At 35.8% G+C, this 17,872-nt stretch overlaps 2 protein-coding genes across 5 annotated transcripts in view; one reads left to right on the top strand and one right to left on the bottom strand.

Annotated features, from left to right (window-relative positions):
- Window positions 1-374: 374 nt before the first annotated feature.
- LOC306988551 (uncharacterized protein) lies at window positions 375-6,531 on the bottom strand. Of its 4 annotated transcripts, none has more exons than XM_079593616.1 (4): window positions 6,315-6,531; window positions 5,488-5,802; window positions 5,177-5,302; window positions 375-877 (listed from the first exon to the last, which is right to left on the bottom strand). In XM_079593616.1, the coding sequence occupies exons 2-4, from the start codon at window positions 5,768-5,770 to the stop codon at window positions 657-659; spliced, it is 630 nt and encodes a 209-aa protein (XP_079449742.1). In that variant the 5' UTR covers window positions 5,771-5,802; window positions 6,315-6,531; the 3' UTR covers window positions 375-656. The 4 variants fall into 4 exon arrangements, with proteins under 4 accessions (XP_079449742.1, XP_079449743.1, XP_079449740.1 ...); XM_079593617.1 differs by having other exon boundaries at window positions 5,177-5,275; window positions 6,315-6,505; XM_079593614.1 differs by lacking the exon at window positions 6,315-6,531 and adding an exon at window positions 6,108-6,225.
- Window positions 6,532-6,663: 132 nt separating this feature from the next.
- Window positions 6,664-17,872, top strand: part of LOC306988762 (uncharacterized protein) — a 52,400-nt gene continuing 41,191 nt past the window's right edge. Inside the window, exons 1-6 of the mRNA XM_079593911.1 lie at window positions 6,664-6,943; window positions 9,703-10,032; window positions 11,407-11,733; window positions 11,859-11,993; window positions 13,995-14,300; window positions 14,920-15,210. Coding sequence (XP_079450037.1) covers window positions 6,904-6,943; window positions 9,703-10,032; window positions 11,407-11,733; window positions 11,859-11,993; window positions 13,995-14,300; window positions 14,920-15,210 — 1,429 coding nt within the window. The 5' untranslated portion in view covers window positions 6,664-6,903. The remainder of the gene's footprint in view (window positions 6,944-9,702; window positions 10,033-11,406; window positions 11,734-11,858; window positions 11,994-13,994; window positions 14,301-14,919; window positions 15,211-17,872) is intronic.

Here is a 17,872-nt window from a genome sequence, read left to right on the forward strand (position 1 = left end):
TGCTGTACAGCAGAAACAAACTTTGTTGCATTATTTTCCTGTTATCACTGTAATCTGTATTGTAAAAAGCGCTATATAAATAAAGGTGACTTGACTAATATCTTTACATGGCAGAAATAGTAAAGAGTAGCTCCTATCCGGCTCTGAAATCTGCACAAAAGTTTACTTAATTCCTCAATAAAGCCCGTTGCCTTTAACCAAATTAAACTGTTTTTTTATTTCCCAATTTCGTCCAGCCATCAGATCAAACCACAGCTGGACAGATGTGAATAACTGAGACCACAAAAGGTTTCGACTCACAATCTGGAGCTGCACGTAAATACAACCTTGAACTATATTGTTTAAGGATGTAATAAAAGTGGACAATGGTTGTTGTAAAACTAAATCTTTATTAAAAGTCAACAAAAACATTCACCAAGAGTCATTTCAACAAAGCTTATAATTATAATGCATCATGTGTTGCTAATTATTATTTTGTTAGGGTAATTATGTTTGCATTCATGAATTTAATTGAAGAGATCAATAAAAAAATATTCTGTACCACAATCAATACATTTTCAATAGATGAAAAACAATCCGTTAATAAACAGCTGTGTAAGAATAGGAAATCTGTCGAGTATTAATGCATATTTTATTATAGATTATACCAGTTAACTTCAGCAAACATATCTGGAACTAAAGCTTCTGCTCAGTTCACACTGTTGGTCTGATATGACTCCAGGAGTCTGACAGTGATGTCTGGTCTCTTCTTCTCCGATCAGTTCACTTCTTGTAGATCTGATGTCATAAACCAGCACAGCAACAGTAGCCACGCCCACCAGAGCAGAGACGACCAATCGGATCACAGCTTCAGTGAAACCACAACAGTGGATGTGGCCTGAAAAAGAAAAGAAAAACGCTGAATCAGACATGTGCATTTAATTCCTTTTTCACTACTTTTTTTGCTAGTATTGTTTAAAATAATGAATATAATATAATTCTAGTTTATTTATTTTATTTATTTATATTTTTGCACCATGAAATACAAAATGACAAAAAATAATAATAACAAAACATAAAATATATAATCAAAAATAAAACAAATATTATCAATTTAATGATGTGCAGGAAGAGGCAAAAAACCCCAACTGGGCTTATTTAACGCCTCCACCTATAAACATAATTACAATAAAATCAAAACAAAAACATAAAAAACAAAAAACATTATACTACATAAAAGTAACAACAAACTAATGAAATGCATATATCCATAACAAACACACAAAACACAACATGCACATACATGTATAACTACACATACCATCAACAAATTTTAATGAGGAATACAGTAATGAAAATAATAAACAAAAAATATGATCATAACAAAAAAAAATAATAATAATAATATCTATATTAAAAATTTAGAACAGCAATTAAATGGGCTTTTAAATCTCTTTTATAACATTTTAATGAGGAGGAGTTAATTGCTAAGTGGGAAAAACTGTTCCATAATTTGGTACCCCTAAATCTGATAGTAAATTGACCTCTGCACGTAAGAAACTTTGGAAGATGAAGATCTAATGATTGACGAGTTGAATAAGAGTGAACCTGTGAGTTAAATTTAAAATAAGTCATGAAGTGCTCTGGGATATTTTCATAATTAAAATATACCTTATAAATAAAAACACATATTTGAGTGATATTAATATCATACACAGTAAGTATCTGTAGATTCTGAAATAGAGGCACAGATGAAGAATGTGACTCAGATCGGGTTGCAATCCTAACAAAACGTTTCTGAAGAACCAAAAGTCTGTGAAGTGTAGAAGGAAAAGTGCTTGCCCACACTATATTACAATATGAAAGATATGGATAAATTAAACTGTAATAGAGTGTAAGAAGACAATTTGTAGTAATAAGATTGCTAATCCTCCTAATTATACCGATAGATTTATTTATTTTCTTGCTAACCCAGTCAATTTGTGTTTTCCAATTCAAGTTCTCATCAACAAAAATTCCAAGGAATCTTGTTGTTGAAACTTGGGATATCTCCACAGTCTCCATTTTGACTTTTGAGAGGTTCTTAGAATATGATTTTTTCCCACTAAAAATGATATAATTAGATTTTTTTGTATTCAGCGATAACTTATTTAATTTGAACCATGTAGCATATGCAGTTAAACCAGTATTTACATTTTTAATCAGAAAATTAAAATTTGAATGAGAATAAACTAAAGTTGTGTCATCTGCAAACATTATTGGGAAAAGAATATTTGACACATTTGATAAATCATTAATATAAATAAGAAATAATAGTGGTCCAAGAATGGACCCCTGTGGGACCCCACAAAGTAGTCTGGCTTTGTTGGAATAGCATCCATTAACACAAACAAACTGTTGTCTGTTTGAAATATAATTTTTTAACCATTCTAGTGTAACATCATGAAATCCATATTTTTGCAATTTTTTCAAAAGAATATGATGGTTGACTGTATCAAAAGCTTTTGAGAAGTCGACAAATATACTACAGATAAATTCATTATTTTCTAATGCAGAGGAAACTTTGTCAATCAAATAAAGCAAGGCCATAGATGTGGAATGACTTTTCCTGAAGCCATACTGATGTTTATAAAGAATTAAATTAGAATCAAGATGGAATAAGATCCTTTTATATATAACTTTTTCCAATATTTTTGAAAAACAAGGCAATATGGATATGGGTCTATAATTATTGAAGCAACACGGATCATCTGTTTTAAACAGAGGAATAACTTTGGCAACCTTTAAATCCTCTGGTACAACTCCTGTTTTCAAAGAAAGTGAAAAAATGAAAACCAGTGGCTGCAAAATAAACTGCTTGATCTGTTTGACAAGGAATAAAGAAATGTTATCATGGCCGGTTGAAGATGTCTTCATTTCATCCATTATATCACTTATTTCCTGAACATCAGGAGGCTGAAAAAAAGAAATAGAAGGATAATTCCTTATAATATAATCTAGTGGATTACCATTTCCAGCAGGAACTTTATTGGCTAATTCATGTCCGATGTTAACAAAAAAGTTATTAAATTTTTGAGCTATATCAAATGAGTTATTAAAAGAATTATCACCTTCATAAAAAACTGACGGTAATTCAGAATGAGACTTATCTCTATGCAGCAATTGATTTATAACTTTCCATGTGGTTTTAGTATCATTTGAACACCTCTTAAATTTCTCACAGAAATATTTCTTTTTTGATGATCTAATGTAATAAGTATATTTATTTCTACAAGATGTATAAGCACCACGGGTAAGGGGTGTAGGATTTGAAATATATTTTTTGTACAATTTATTCTTTTTCCTCAGCAACTTCAACAAGTCAACTGTAAACCAAGGCTTACTAAAGGCCTGACTATATTTCCTAGTAGAGCTAATAATTGGAAAACATTCATTGAAACTACTGCTAATACTTTTCATAAAATTTTGATATGCAAAATTAGCATTTTCTTCTTTATAAAGATCATTCCATGAAGTACTGGCAAGCATATCTTTAAATTTAGAAACATTTAACTTGCTCATTACTCTTTTAAGCGTCTTTTTCTTTTTTTGTTTGGTTGTATTAAACTTGATTAACGAGAATTGAAATATAGGGAAATGATCAGACAAATCCAAATACAAGACTCCAGATTTCATTCCTTCACTCAAATTATTTGTTAAGATGTTATCAATCAAAGTTGCTGAATTCTCCTTTACTCGAGTAGGTTTATGAATAAGAGGGAAAAAATAACTAGAATAAAGTATATTTAGAAAATCTGCAGTAAATGTATCTGGATTATTTTTTAAAAGATTTATATTAAAATCACCTAAGATGTAACAAAGTTTATCCTCCTTGTTAATCAGATCAAGAGAACTGGATAGACATTCATTAAAATCTTTGACAGCAGAATCTGGTGAACGATAGATGACGCCAACTATGACGTTTTTTCCACCAAAAACACCAGAGAGCTCCACAAAAACAGATTCTACTGAATTCAGTGATAAATCATCCCTAATTTTAAATTCATAGTTGTCTAAAAAAAATAAAGATACTCCACCTCCCGATCTATTTTCTCTTACATAATGAACTGAATTGTAATTTAAATATCTCTCTAGAGTCTTCTGTAAGCCATGTTTCAGATAAAGCAATAACAGAAAACTTATGTTTAAGTACAGATAAATAATGAATAAATTTGTCATAGTTACAAATATAGGTCTGGGCTTTTCTGAAAGTGTCGCTGGCTTCCCAGTTCTATGAGCCCAGTCAAGCTCTATTTTCAAATGATCCAACTGTAACTTTTCACTGAATAGTTTTCTCACTTTATCTTCAGAATCAGACACTTTTTCTCTCACAGACTCTTTAATGCCGTCCACAACAATATTATTCCGTCTTGACTGCCCCTCCAGATAGTCAGCCTTCTCTGTGATAGAATTGAAACTTTTACAAATTGTGTCCAGATCTGACCTGGTTTCTCTGCAGATCTTAGACAAGGTGCCACAAGAGTTTTTAAAGTCATCAAATTCTTTTTGAGTCATTTCCAGACTCACCTTGAAGTCATAAACTTGCTTTGACAGATAGTTCTTTAACCTCAGCTCTTCTAGAAACCTGTGATTATGTGACTCTTTCTCCAAGATCTTTTTCTTTTTAAAGCAACAACCCCACTGACGCTCTCACACACGCTCTCACACACACACACACACACACACACACACACACACACACACACACACACACACACACACACACACACACACACACACACACACAAACACACACACACACCTGCTTCATGTCTCTGTCACTCTTCTGCGGTCTGTTCTGTTCCAGTTAGGTCGCAAAAGAAAAAAACAGCATTTTGCAAATGTGCAAATATACAACTAATTATTTCTCTATGAATGCATGAGCCGATCAAATGTAAACCTTGAATGCAATGTAAGTCGCTTTGGATTAAAGCATCCTTAAAATGCATAAGTGCATTGTTAATAAAAATCTTGCAATTTTAATTGGTTTATGTGGTTCATGGTTCAGCACCCATCAGCAGTAACAAAACAACACCTATGAATATTTGGTCACAACTGCACGAGTGTTTCCATTCTGACATAATCTTTTAAAGCTTTACAGAAACTATAATATTGCACTGACTAAAGACATTTAACAGAGTAAGAGTGAGTGATGTACCTGAACTGAGTTCAGTAATGTTGTGATTCTCAGTCTGGATGATGGATGAATTGTTCACAGCACAGCTGGACGAGAAAAAGTTGGAGCTCGATGATCTTTCTGGTGATAAAGTACTTTGAGCAGACTCTGATAATGACAGATGTTACTGTGAAATGAGTCTCTTCACACACAATTGTGATCTTTATTCATTGTAGATCCATATTTTAAACGGAATTAAAGCCAGTAACAAAATAAAATGTGCATGTAAGGAATATCACAAATTAAAAGATATACCAAGAATGGTCATGCTAACACTGTTATTCTCTACTCACCATAGACTGTGAGATTGAAACTCATGTAACTGGTCTCTTGGCTGATAACTGTTACTTTATAAAGTCCAGAATCTGTGGTTCTGGTGTTTGTGATGGTCAGAGATCCGGTTTGATCCAGATTCAGTCTGTCTCTGAATCTCTCATCAAGACCATCATATGTCAAGCTAGTTTGTGTGAGTCTACTGACTTCAGCGATTCGAGTGCTTCCAAACGTCCACTGTATGTACAAATATTTCTGTGTTTCAGTAACATCAGTGTTTAGAGTGACAGAATCTCCCTCCATCACTGACACTGACTTCACTGATTCTGTCGTGTCTAGAGAAAAAAAGGGAACATATATTGTAACAGACAAGAAAAAAAATGTTTTTTATGTTTTCAAAAAAAAAAAAATAATGACCAAACTATCAGTTATAGTTATCAGTTAAAGTGATTTGTATTACGCAGACATTTTCCTGAATGTATATTACATCTTATTAGAGAAGAAATAAAGTTAAAGATTGTGTTTTGGAATACCTCCACTAAATTTATTTATAAAACTTAGGCTATATTAAAATATATTAAAGAGAGAAGATATTAGAACCTTTTTATGAAAACCGCTATGCAAATTGTTTATAACTTACCAAACAGACGCCACAAGCTCAAAAAGAACCAAATAAAAGCGTTAACCATATTCCTTAGCCTTTTGTGTAACTCTAATCACGCAGTAGGTCAAACCACTCTACATTTCACATCACATCTTATTTCACATCAACACATCGTAGGCGTTTCTGCGGGTTGCCCGGATCATGTCATGGCAAGTGTGATTGATATTGAATACGTTTTCTTACCGGTAAAAGTAAACGCTTTGAAGGGGGATTTTGTAGCATAGCCTATATAAATTGAATAAAATTGACATGTTAAACGGACTAGGAAAATGAGTGCTCTTGATTCTTTGCCAGATGGCTTTCATATGCGTCTAACTCGTTGACGACACTTCACTTAACCTCCGTTCCTATTCTTCCTGGTCCCTGTGTTCACTGCTCTAGGCTACTCGTTGCAGGGGATATCAGTTGAGGTTATCTGTCCATTTAAAAGAGCAGCGGCCATATCGTACGCAGAGACAGATTTCTAACCTTAAAAGCTATCTGAAGTTGAGAATAAATGTTTTATTGGTTAGTAGCCTGTTTACGTATGTGTAAAATGTTTTTTACGACTTCTGTGTTTTGATGACATAGGGTGTTTCAAAGAACCGAGCAGGCTAGTTTGCCAGTGCCAGCCCGAGCCCCGCCCACAACATTTTTTTGGTCGGGAAGTTCTGCCTAGAATATGAGTATGACGAAGCCAGCCTAGTTCAAGGACGACGAACAGGCGGATTCTAAAATAACCTCTTATTAATAATCTTTATTGAATTCAGATTCTTCACAGCTCTACAAAAATATGCGAAACATACTCTTTCTATGCTTGTTATTAGTCTACGGTAAGTTTTGAATCTCTTTTTTTCCCTTTCGGTTTCGATACACGATCGACGCTTTTATGAGAATTTCTACGCCAAATGCATTGCAATTAATAATGAAACTAACATTTGAGAGTAATTTGTCAAATATGTGATCCGTGGTCATCGAATTTGAATCCAGCTGCCGAAATTGACTATAACAGCGTCGCTCCCATAAACTCTCTGAGTGTGAATTTGTAGTAAATTTTTTCATTTGACAATCCCATAAAAGGAAAGGCCAATATCCCTTGATAATATGGCTGAATATTGGACAAGTCAAATAACGTTAGTAGTGAATTATACTCATCTTCATAGCACAGTATGTTGTATGCTAGTTTTTCATTGATCCTTTCGATAAACACCCTCAAATGTAATGAGGCTTTGAACATTCAAATTTTATGTAGTTTTTGGTTGAAAAAAAAAACCCTACTGTTTTCATAGTAAACAGGTTCGGTAAATATACAAAACAAAAACGTACTTTAGGCTACATAGCCTACTCGTGCCCAGTTGTGCAGTGCTAGCAATAAATCCAACAGAGATAACACACTGCAATACAATCCTTTTCATGATTAGTAGTATTTTTGTACTGACGCAAGATGCATAAAGAAGCAACATGAAGGATTAAGACTTTGTTTCAGATAATGCAACTTTAGTTTATTGTCTCACTTGTAAAAACTAAGATAAATAAATTAAAAAATATTGTTAGTGCAGTAAGACAAAATATTTATTTTCAAGATACAATCTAACAAGTGTTAATCGCTTGTGCAGTGTTGCTGCTCAAGAACATTTATCTTGTAATGCTCAGCTATTTGTTGTGTATGCTCTTAAATTTCTTATTTATTTATTTTCAAAACCGACTGGTCGCAAGTTTAGTTGTTACCAACAGATTTCAACAGACTTACTATTGTAGTTTTGTTAGTACTTTTGGGAAACACACCCCTGAACAGTAGTAGTAGTAGTAGTAGTAGTAGTAGTAGTAGTAGCCTTTATTGTCACTTAGTCACAAGTACCAGCGAAATTAGCCATCAACCTGTCCATACATATACAAACATACATACAATATGACAATGGGGTAGACAGGACAGGAAGACGGGATTGAGGAAAATAATACAGCATGACATGAGGATAGGTGAGGGAAAAAAAGGGTGATTGCATATCTATATATATGTAAGAGTTTGTGTATTTGTACGCCTGGAGATTCGCTTCGCCTGGCATCCAAATATCGGTGCCTCAGTCCGCAGGATATAGCGTTAACACAGCAAGTTGCCATGGAGACAACCTTGATTAGGTCCCAAACAGAGTCAACAATCAGCAGGTGTCTGTGAGAAATGGGGGAAGGAACGCAAGAGTGGCTCACTGCAGTGCTCTTCCGGGGGAGTTGTTGTTCCAACAGCGGCCTTGACCGAGGCCAGTGCTGGTTGAGGGGGGCCGAAAGCAGATAAGATTGGGATTATTTGGTCTTGGGGCGAGTAGCCGCATTCCTTTGTGCGACTACTCTCTTAGTTTATTCTGATCCATCAGTTTTTGCACGCGTCCATCGTGTAGCCAGCTGCGAACGTTCCGGCAGGGCAGTCAGGTTCCCCCGAAACCAAGCTTCTCGTCGAGAAGATGGTGTCAATTGCGTTGAGAGACCAGTTGATCAAATCCATGATTTTTAGTTTGGAGAGCAGTGCGGAGAGAATCTCTCATAGTTAAGACATAAGACTAGACGAGAGGAGCGAAGCAGGGAAGGTCAGGGGGAGGAGAGGGAGAGAAAATGCGACCGCCTTCGTTGAGAGCCAAAAGAGAAGGATCCTACAAAGCAAAAAGGCAGTAACTACGCAGAATGCAGAACTGAGAAAAATTACTTTAAAGTTATCCTGTCATCCAGCCTAAGTAGTTGTAGGTAGATTATTGGACATGTGGCTGTTTTGTTACTTTATATTAGCTTATTCTTTGTACATATCAATCCTCATATTTAATTTGATATTTTACCCATATTTTGCAGTTAATGTAAATTTGTTGCACTGTATTCTTGCTTTGTATTACTTACTAAAAACGTGGCACCATACAAGGAAAAAGGCAGTAACTAAAGATTCTCCAAAAACTATTTTGCCACAACTTGGGCTCTGGGTGTGTTAGATACACTGTATTTGAAATAATTGGAACCATTTGTTTTCCTGAACATGGATATACCAAACCCAAACTAATTTGGCCATTTTAGGTCAATATTTTCCACCCGGAAGCTGTTCTGGTGCTGAAACGGCTGCTTAAAGTCTCACATTCTTTCCCCGGCTTTGTGCCATCTCAAACAAAATTTGTGTGAAGTTAGAAGGGTGAAATCGCAAATGTTAAAACCGTTCCATGAGGATGCCGCGAAATCAGCTGTGTGTGTTCACCATGGAAACAGTAACTTCACTGCGCAGCAACACGGTTATTTTTTGTTAGGTAAAACATAACAAGAATACAGTAATGGATGTTACTGTACTCATGCTTTGTTTCACTAGGGCTTTTTGCAGTTACTGTACGCACGACTACCATTTTTCTCCAAAACGACACACATTTGAGATAAGATGTTTTGTCACATAACAAAGGATGCCTTGAATGTCATAAAAATGATAAAACTCATTTTTGACCAAAAATGCAGTTACTGCCTTTTTGTTTTGTAGGGCAGAATATGTTTTTTTTCTTTTCAGTAGCTAACACAATGATCATTTAGCTGAAGTTGGTGTGGTATCATAAAACTGGTTCTGTTTGTATTCCAGGTGTGTCTGATGCAGAATCTGATTCTGAGTCAGTGTCAGTGATGGAGGGAGAACCTGTTACTCTACACACCAATCTTTCTGAAATACTGAACGGTGATACCATACTGTGGATGTTTGGACCAAAAGACTCTCTCATATCTCAAATAACGAGAAAGGAAGACTTGACTCCAGTTTATTTTACTGATGATGCAGGATTCAGAGGCAGATTACAAGTGGATCAAAACACTGGATCTCTCACCATCAGAAACACCAGAATCAGACACTCAGGACAATATAAACTCATCATCTCTAGAAAAAAGAATATAAAGATATTTAATGTTTCTGTCAGTGGTGAGTATCTCAAGTCTTTCATTATAACATATCATGTGTTAATAATATGGTCATTTAAAACCCTGAGTTATTTTTCATGTTTCACATTCATATTTACCCTGTTATTATTATTATTATTTTTATTTTTAAGGCAATACATTTTTTCAAGTACATACACAATGTTACATTCAAATTACATTTATATTCAGTGCTTTTAATTGTTGTCCTATACCATAACCTTTCACCATGTTTTTAAAAAGATCCTTATAAGGGCATGGGGTATTAAAGCACCACATACAGAGTGAAACACATAACACCTAAAACACAACAAGGTGACAGACCTTGAAATGAGACAGGACAATACCATGGCCGAAAAATCAGTACAGTTGACAGACGCTGGGACGTATTATTAGTGATTAGGTAGATTGATTAGTGATTTACATTAGGTGTTCACAATTACGTTGTTGAAAGGGATTGGAAAACATGTTATGAGTGTAGATAGTGTATGCCTATTTATTTTAATGTGTAAAGTGCTAACTGCAGGGGCAAAAAAAAAAAATCTATATAAATAATGTAAAAGAGATAAAAAAGAGTGTGGTATTACAAAGCATAGAAGAGAGGTGTATGTCTGGTAATGTACTCGGTTTGTAGTTAGGTTTTTGTTAAATTTAGACATGTTAGAAAAGACGACCAGGTGTCTTCAAAGGCTGACATTTTCTTTCCTCTGTTTTCATTATGTTTTTCCATAGAAATATATTCTAAAATTAAATTAGTCCAATGATTAATGTTGCAAAATTTCTTAGATTTCCAATTTTGTAGGATTACTGTGTTAGTATTTACGATTATTCAGATTTCATGATTAAAAACCACACATTTCAACACATGTGGGTCGATGACAAACAAAGCTTAAAAAAGGTATTTTAAAAAAAAATCTTTCTTTGAATCTAACATTTCAAAGTGTTTAAATTCACTACTGTTGTTCACTGTTTTTGTGTCTGGTGGTACAACCAAATATTTGTACGAAAAATAAAACACACACACACACACACACACACACACACACACACACACACACACACACACACACACACACACACACACACACACACACACACACACACACACACACACACACACACACACATATATATTTTATGCAACCACTGCTGAAGAGTATATAGTAGTTAGTATAAAGTGTGACTAATTTTTATTTACTTGGTATGATAGTGGCTATCATGAAAATAATTGAGTGTAAAACATCCTTATAACTTGTCTTAGAACAATAATAGCAAAATATAATGATAATAGGCGATAACACCACACAAGCAGGATTTCGTAATCCTAATCGACTAACTCGTTCAAATTTTGTGAAACGCTTTTCTGCTTGATTTGCAGGTTTGGTTGGTGAGATAGATGGACTGGAGTTAATGTCAGTGTCAGTGATGGAGGGAGAGTCTGTCACTCTACACACTGATGCTGAAATGCACAAAGATGCTCTGATGCTGTGGAGGTTTGGAGATGAAGGAATTCTCCTGGCTAAAATTGATGTTGAAACTAAGGAGACCTCATTAAACGACGCTGATGAGAGATTCAGAGACCGACTGAAACTGGATCAAACTGGATCTCTGACCATCACAAACACTAGAATCACAGACTCTGGACTTTATGAACTACAGATCAGAGGCAGTGAGAGCTCACAGCGATTCATTCTTTCAGTCACTGGTGAGTAACTCTGAGAGAGAGCTAGTCTTTCAATGTAATACCATACAGTATTATTAGCATATACTGTATTTGAAGTCATTTCAGATTATCACATTGACTGACACTTTCACTATCTCTCTTTATAGCTGTCCCAGATCCACGTCTTTCTTCGGGTGTTATTGCAGGAATTTTTTTTTTTGGTGTTTTATTTCCTGTTCTGCTGCTCGCGGCTGCTTTGATTTACTACCGCCGGAGGATCTCGAAATTAAAAAAGCAAATGGGTCAGTATTATATACTTCAAACAAGATTTGCATCTCTTGCAAACTTTCTAAAACTGGGGGATGGTTAAGGGCACCGGTCTCCAGAGTTTAGCTTCAACCCTAATTAAACACCTTTGAGGCTAAGCGTAACCTGTCATTAATCACATTCAGGAACATTTAATTAGATGTTACATATAATTAGTTTGTGAAACATAAAGTGTTGCACATTTTATTGTTGCAGAGATTATATGTAGTGATTATGTCCCACTGAGTAAACAAGAATCTTAAACCACTTGCGGTCTTCATGCCCACTTCAACACTTTGGCCAAACTCTGGAAATACGTTGTGTAATAGACAAGCTGTCAACTGAACAGACCACAAGTAAGAGTATTTGGACAGGTCTTTGTTTCACATCCTTCATTCAGCTCATTTTAAAGGATGCATCAAGTTTATCCATTGCGTTCTTCAATCGCCCACAATCCTTTGCACACATTCTAATTCACGAAAAATAACTGACGGAAAATGAGTCGGCACGGAGCTTTGAGTTTATTATGAAATGAAGATGAACGCATACATGCTATCTTTTGTTTTGGTGTAAGTTAACAACTTAACTCTAAACTAACAATAATGTAATCCACTGGGAGACCAAAGGCGGCTGTCATTCACTGTATTATATGAATGAAAAGCCAGTTCATTTAAAGATTTTTAATACTAAGTATTTTTCCAAAATTAAGTTGTAATAGTATTTTTTTTGTGGCGGGAACATGTGTGATGTAGCCATACGCTCTTACTATCCCGTCTCATTCTAGCGTTTAATGCTGCTGAGTAGTCTAGCCTACAAGCCTCTGAAGGACTAGACTAGGAAGGACTCAGCCTCAATAGCATACAGCCTTCCGTTTGAGAAGCATCTTATTTTTAAGTGATCCTGAACACATTGATTTGCTGGTTCAGGTGTGGTTTGTTAGGGTTGGAGCTGAACTCTCCAGGACAGTGGGTCAGGAGCAGGATTAAAGAGATTTGGTATACATTTTAGTCCTTATTTTGAATAACTTGTTTCTCCAGTAATCATTGTATTAGTGAGATTTGTGTTATTCAGTGAATTTCTGAATAATTCATAGCAGCACATCATCTTATTTCAGTTTAATTCAACAAGGATTCATCATTCCTGTTCTGCATGTCATCAAAGCCTGACTTTTGACTATTGCATTCAACAAATGTGTCTTCATTAAATTAACATTTTTGCCTTTTTTGAATTCAGATGCTTAAAGTGAAATGAGGTTGAGCTGGGGGAAGGGATTGAATTGAAAATTAATTTCACCATCATAATTTGTTCACCAAAATACATGCATGTACATAATTAACTTTTCAGTAGTGTTACAACCCATTCCAAATAGGCTACTATTTCACTCAAAAATTAACATTTTGCCATTTACTCAAGTAACGTTGTTTCAAACATGCTGTTGTTTACGCTGCTCTTTTACATACAGTGGTGACCACAATGTTCAAGCTCTAAAAAGTACCATAAATGCACTGTTGTCCAAACAATTCGTGCCTAATTCCAAGTCTTCTAAAGCCAAATGAACGAACATACTAACATTGGTCACTGATAATGTTCCCCGGTAACACCTTTATTTTACAGTGTCCCTGTTACATATTTTACATGTAGTTGTAATAACTAAAATTATGCATAATTATGCAACTAACCCCAAACCAAACCCTAACCCTATTAAGTTAATGTAGTTAACTAATAACTATTAGACGCTTTACAAAGACACTTTAAAATAAATAGTAACCTTTTCCCCTTCTGATCTGCTGTGGCAGCTTTTTAAACATCCTTGACATTCAATGGCATTTGTTGATGAATATATCATAGCAAAGCACAGAAAAGAGAATTATATTTTCAGTGTGTACCTCACTTAGAAGACTTGAAATTCAGCAAGAGCCATTTATGGTATTTAAGATGTACACCTGCACACTCGTGAACACATTTCTGCTCTCTTTTTCTGTGTGTTGCTGTGACAGGCGAAGTGATGTCAGTGAAGGAGGGAGAATCTGTCACTCTATACACCGGTCTTACTCAAATACAGAGTACTGATACGATAGAGTGGTGCTATGAAGCTGAAGACAATCTCATTGCTAAAATCAATGGAGAGACCAGAAAGACATCGCCAGGTGCTGATGGGAGATTCATGAGCAAACTGAGTCTGGATGAGAGAACTGGGGATCTCACTATCAATAACATCAGAACCATTCACTCTGGACTTTATAAACTAAAGATCAGCAGCGGCAGAGAAACCAAACACAAGAGATTCATTGTTACTGCCACTGGTAAGTATATCAACTCTTCCATTGTGATAATGATTGTGCAACAGTTTAGACCGTTATTTAGTTATAAACTTATTTAGTTATTTAGTCCCCCCCCCCCCCCCCACCAGTTGATTAGTGAGCAAGACTTCAATAAACAATATTTAAATTGTGCCTCTCATCCGATAATTGCAAGAAATGCTTTGTCGCCTTTCAAATTGTGTCCTTTTAATTCAAATAATAACTGTGGTTTTGGTGCTCTTTAATGTGGTGTGACAGATCCTTGTACCTGCATCATCTCGTCCTCTTTACTACTAGTTATAGAGCACAATATAAAAATAAATGGACAATCAAAAGTTCTGTTGAATACAAACGGTTCAAAATTAACCCTGTCTCATGTAATTGGAAACATTATAAAACAGCGAACATGCACATGCATTTACCTCAAAAGCCGCTCAGTGCCGTTTCTCGTTAGCTTGAAATAAAATATTGTAGAGGGGGACATTTTGCAATATAATAAATATTCTGTATATTTTTACTGAAATAACTATTAATGTATGTGATATTGAAACCGCAAACAAAAATCATTCAATCACTTGTTTTTCTGTATTTCTCTGTTTCTGCGTGCTGCTGTGACATGAAGTGAGGATATTGCCAGTGATGGAGGGAGATCCTGTCCATCTCCAGACTGGTGTTGAAATACAGACAGGGGATCTGATGCTGTGGACGTCCGGACCTGAAAACCGTCTCGTTGTTATTAAAACGGAATTAGAAAAGACTATTAGTGACAGTTTCAAAGACAGACTGAACCTGGATCAACGGACTGGATCTCTGAACATCACAAACATAAAAAAAACAGACTCTGGACATTTTCAACTACAGATCCTCAACAATGAAAAGGCCACATTCAGGAGATTCAATTTGCTGGTCAATAGTGAGTAGAACAACATTTATTATAACAACTATATTTTGATATATACAAGTAGACTGAGTAAACCCAGCCTGATCTGCCGGAGATTTGATTTCGCCCTGCAGCGCAGGCTGGAAACCTGTACATTTATTTCTCCTTCTTCCGTTACAAATCTGCAGGGACCAATCACAAACTGGCTTCTCCACCTGGCATGCTGTTGACGGGTTTAATCCAATCCAATTCCCTTTAACCGCTCGGCGATGCTCATTGGCTTCTTTAGTTTAGCAGAACAAATCGCTCTAATGTTTTGTTTTGTTTTTGTTTTGTTTTTACACAACCTGTAAGAATCGCTCAATGCCATTGCTGCTTCTGCAAAAATCAGATTTTTTGACCGTTTGTTCACACATTTCCTGTCTGGAGTTTTTGGTAGCAAAGTACGTCACCTGGTCTGGTCTGAGCTTGGTCTGGTGATAGCCAGGCTAATATACAACAGTTCTGGTCCTTGAACATGATTTGTCTGTGTTGTTCCAATAATGCATTCTGCTGGCATGTTCCAGAATATATAGTTGTTGTTGTTGTTGTTGTTTTAAGTAAGTATATTGAGTACATTTACAGTCTTATTGTACATTTAGTGAAAAAAAGTGAAATTATTTATTTAGTCAGCTGGTCATTATAACAAAATAACCCCCAAAAGGAGCAGCTCGTGTTCAGTGAGCGCGTTTGTCAATAGCTAAAACTGTCTAAAGATGCTGCTAGTGAGGAACAGAGCAAAAATGTAAGGATATTTTTGTTTATTCTGAAGCAAAAGGAAGAATGAAGTCTCAGTATCCTATACTCTATTATTTTTCAAGGAAAAAGAGAGATTCATATTGTCAAAATATTAGATTTGTTCTATTTATTTTTTATTTTTCGTTTTCTGAGTTTTTAGGGGAACTCTCAAGATTAGCTGCAACTGAATGTAGGCTCTGGATGCTTTCTCTTTTTTAATGTCTGTGATTATGTATTTTCTTCCATAGAAAAACGAGTGAATGAAGCAGAGACTCATCCCCTGATAGAGGCCGTACAGGAGGACACGAGTTCAGTTTGAGTTCATCAACAATCAAGCTCAGCAACAGATTTCTGCTTTTATGAAAGTGAGCCATGAACCCGTGTGCTGGAAGAAAACGGAATGATTTCTTTTGTGATGAGCACATGACTAACAGTAGATACTTAGTTAACCATTAGTTAACCACACAAAGTTTACCTTTCTCTGTCTACACTCAGGACGCGTGACACTTTCAAATGATCCATGGTGCTACAATTACCAAACATCAGTCCTGGAATAGCTGTAGCTTTGTTTACCACCAGGGGTGTTGCTAGGTCAGAAGAGATAAGGGACTTAGCCCCTGAGAATAAGTACCCCACCTCATTTATTCTATTAATATTCTTCATGTTTTCATTTCCCACTTTTATCTGTCTCCCCCTCTTGTTGATCATCCACTTTGAGACGGTTCTCTTGTTTTGCCTTTCTACTATATATGTACGTATGTATATGCAGCTTTATATGTTCTTTGGTCTTCCTGTCTGGCAATTCAATTTCAGTTCTTATTTTCTGTATTTTATTTTTCTTGCTTGTCTTTTTAAAGTCCTGATATCTCAGTCTCGTCTTTTTTTTTTTTTTTCTTTTTTTTTTTTTACGAGTTAATCTCTCGCCATCTCTTTGTATTCTTTCCTCTATTCTTGTTTGTGTGTCTTGTAGGAATTAAGGGCCAACCAAACACAAATGAATCTTCCAGATGATTCAAGTCCTCAGGGGCCGCTAACACGACACCATTTGAATTGAAAACAGAAAACGTATAATGTGTTCTGGCTGTTCATTTCCACGACAACAGTGTTTGGTGGCTCGAGAACGCTAACTGTGAAATAGGTTCCGAGGTGCATTTTTTGAAAAATAATGAAAAATGGTATCATCTCTGTGTAAACTTCAAAAACTTGAATCTGTGAACATGCGTATTACGTGTTTAGTCTTTAGGTATGCACATTTGAATATATATGTGCAGAGGCGCGTATTCTTGTTGTTGCGTTGTCGTCCTTCATCAGATCTGGATCCGGCCTGGATCCGGCGGACTACTGTAAACCTCGGGATAAACAGAAAGACTAATATTAGCATAGACGCCATTCTTCTTATGATGTAACGAGTACATCAGGTGACCTAACAAACAAAACCCCCAGCTAAGTACTTTATGGCCATGCAAGCTTCAAAGAGATGAGCACTATAGTGTAAGACTTCATTTTCCTGCCAAGACAAAAGCTGAGATCAATCCCTCTGCAATAAAGTAATAAGACACACCCTAGAGATCTCAAAGAAAGAGCACAGAACACAGCCGTCGTCTTAACTCATCTCATTGTTTAAATTAACGAATGAATGAGGTATTTATATAGCGCTTTCAAATATACTACTGTACACCCAAAGCACTTTACAATCATATCAGGGAATCTCTCCTCAACCACCATCAGTGTAAGCATCCACTTGGATGATGCGACGGCACCAGTGCGCTCACCACACACACACCAGCTATAGTGGAGAGGAGAGAGTGATAGAGCCAATTCAGTGGATGGGGATTATTAGGAGGCCATGATTGGCAAGAGCCAATGGATGTAATTTGGCCAGGGCACCGGGTTACACCCCTACTCTTCACAAGAAGTG

The sequence above is a fragment of the Phoxinus phoxinus genome, assembly GCF_949152265.1.
Source record: "Phoxinus phoxinus genome assembly, chromosome: 20".
NCBI classification, from domain to species: domain Eukaryota; kingdom Metazoa; phylum Chordata; class Actinopteri; order Cypriniformes; family Leuciscidae; genus Phoxinus; species Phoxinus phoxinus.

Bases quoted from the DNA above. Each gene is read 5' to 3' on its own strand.
- LOC306988551 (XM_079593614.1), bottom strand. From the start codon at position 6,156: ATGGTTAACGCTTTTATTTGGTTCTTTTTGAGCTTGTGGCGTCTGTTT. The intron at 5,803-6,107 runs GTAAGTTATAAA...TTTTTTCTCTAG, and splicing joins GAGCTTGTGGCGTCTGTTTG to ACACGACAGAATCAGTGAAG. The intron at 878-5,176 runs GTACATCACTCA...TTTCTTTTTCAG, and splicing joins CATTACTGAACTCAGTTCAG to GCCACATCCACTGTTGTGGT.